The 2,036-nt window shown below is 35.2% G+C and overlaps 1 protein-coding gene across 1 annotated transcript; it reads right to left on the bottom strand.

Annotated features, from left to right (window-relative positions):
- Positions 1–862: 862 nt before the first annotated feature.
- Positions 863–1,724, bottom strand: LOC122889942 (cytochrome b-c1 complex subunit 8-like). Its single transcript, XM_044225528.1, has one exon. It carries the CDS (start codon positions 1,705–1,707, stop codon positions 1,459–1,461), a length of 249 nt encoding a protein of 82 aa, XP_044081463.1. The 5' UTR covers positions 1,708–1,724; the 3' UTR covers positions 863–1,458.
- Positions 1,725–2,036: the final 312 nt, after the last annotated feature.

Here is a 2,036-nt window from a genome sequence, read left to right as displayed (position 1 = left end):
AAACAAAGAAATAAAGAGAAAGAAAGACAGAAAGACAGACAGGCAGCTGCCTGGGGAGGTAGGAACTCTCTAGGCAGGGGCATAAGAGAACAATCTAGGTGATTAGATCTACATTTTGATAGGGATTTGAGTTACACAGATTGTATGCATTTGTGTAAAATCAGAAAATTGACACTTGAGATTTGTGCATTGTATTGTATGCAAATTTTATCTCAAAAGTACAAAACCTAAGCAAGATTGAACTTTATGATGTATATGCTGAAATATTTGGGAGGAAGCATGCCAATAGCTGCAACTTATTTTGAAATGCATGAAAACTCCAAGGTGGTTTGATGGAGGATTAGAGATCCTTAAGTGATAAACCAATGATAGCAAAATGTTAATTTCTTTAATCATTCCATTAATTTGAAAATTTTCTAACACATTTGAGAACAATTAAAAGGATATTATAAACCTCTCCTTCATATGTGCAACAAATAACTTTCTCTTCATTATGGTATGTGAACATACTAAACATTTATACTAAACACTTCTGTCAACTATATACATTAACCAGTAGGTTGCAACGCCTTTTTTTCCCTCAACAATACAACCAAAATATGAAAGCACAAAGTTATAAATGCTTCAGAGGCCTAACAAATATAAGTTATTCACCTAGAGGCAGATGTACATGATATTTCATTGGGAAATCAATCTCTATAGTGATGCAATGGAGGTGCGATTGAATTTAGACTACATATTCATGATTCCTTTATAACTGGTGACAATATTGTTTTCTTTGTTTCTTTTTTTTTTTTTGATGTTCTTTATTTTTTTTATTTTTTTATTTTTTTTTCCAATTTATTTATTTTCAGAAAAACAGTATTCATTATTTTTTCACCACACCCAGTGCTCCATGCAAGCTGTGCCCTCTATAATCTTGACCAGCATATTAATTTTGGTTCTATGGGAGTGAGAGAGAAAGACTCAAAATTAACAGGCTTCAAATTTTCCAAGGATATCTGTAAGTTTTCAAAGTGGCATGGAGTAACCCCCAAAATTAATGGGTAAATCTAATGTTGCTTACAATGTATGTGACATAATCTTCTCTTAGTAATATGTTTATTTTAAAAATAGAGAAGAGTAGAATAAATGATTTAACAGTAGCAAATGCAGTTGTCTTTTTTTTTAAATCTGATATCTGTATATGGGTTTTTGGGTTCTTCTGTTCAGTATCTGCTCACAGCAGCAAAAAGCAGTGTCATTATTCTAATAACACTTTATTGTGATTACTATCATTTCCCTTTAAGTATAGATGAAGAAGTAACACATAGAAGTGTTACTTTTTTTTTTTTTTTTTTTTTTTTTTTTTTTTGCAGTTCATAATAAGTTTATTACGTCTTCAAGACACTACAGTGTAGACTCCTCTCCCAGAGAAGGGTCCCTCATACACCGGTAATCACTACTCAGATGAATGGCTCACTTGTCGTTTTCATAGGTGGCTGGATTCTTCCTCTTGGATTTCTCAAACTCCTGGGTCCCCCAAGTGTAGACAAGATATAACCCTACAAACAGGGGCACAACGCGAAGAGCGCACGCCCGCGTGCGGCGGAGCACGTTGGGGATGCCCTTGCTGAAGTAGTGCGGGAAGGCGCGCTGCACGAAGGGCGACAAGCTATAGGTGATCACATGTCGCATGCGGGTCAGATTCCCAAACGTGCGGCCCATGGAAGAGAAGTAACACTTCTCTTTTTTGTTTTAAAGATTCATGATCTGCTAAAAGCTACCAAACATGGGTTTCAAATGTGTATCTACTATCATTTTAAAGCTGGGTATTAAAATATATGATGTGCAAGAAATAGTCAAGGGATCTGGGGGAAAAAAAAGATTATATATGACTGGTCACTTTTTAATCCTACTGCTTGGTATATCATTCTTTTCACCATCTACCTGGTTGTATTTGAAAATAGTCTTTAAGAAGAGCCAAACCCTGGTTTTTAAAAAGGGAGAATAGAGGCAAAACATAGGAGGCAGGTAATTAGCTTTTCCTGGTATTG

This window comes from Neovison vison, chromosome 11 (genome assembly GCF_020171115.1).
Source record: "Neovison vison isolate M4711 chromosome 11, ASM_NN_V1, whole genome shotgun sequence".
Classification (NCBI taxonomy): domain Eukaryota; kingdom Metazoa; phylum Chordata; class Mammalia; order Carnivora; family Mustelidae; genus Neogale; species Neogale vison.
This window is presented reverse-complemented; position numbering and strand designations above follow the sequence as displayed.

Coding starts and splice junctions, on each gene's coding strand:
- LOC122889942 (XM_044225528.1), bottom strand. CDS start 1,707: ATGGGCCGCACGTTTGGGAATCTGACCCGCATGCGACATGTGATCACC.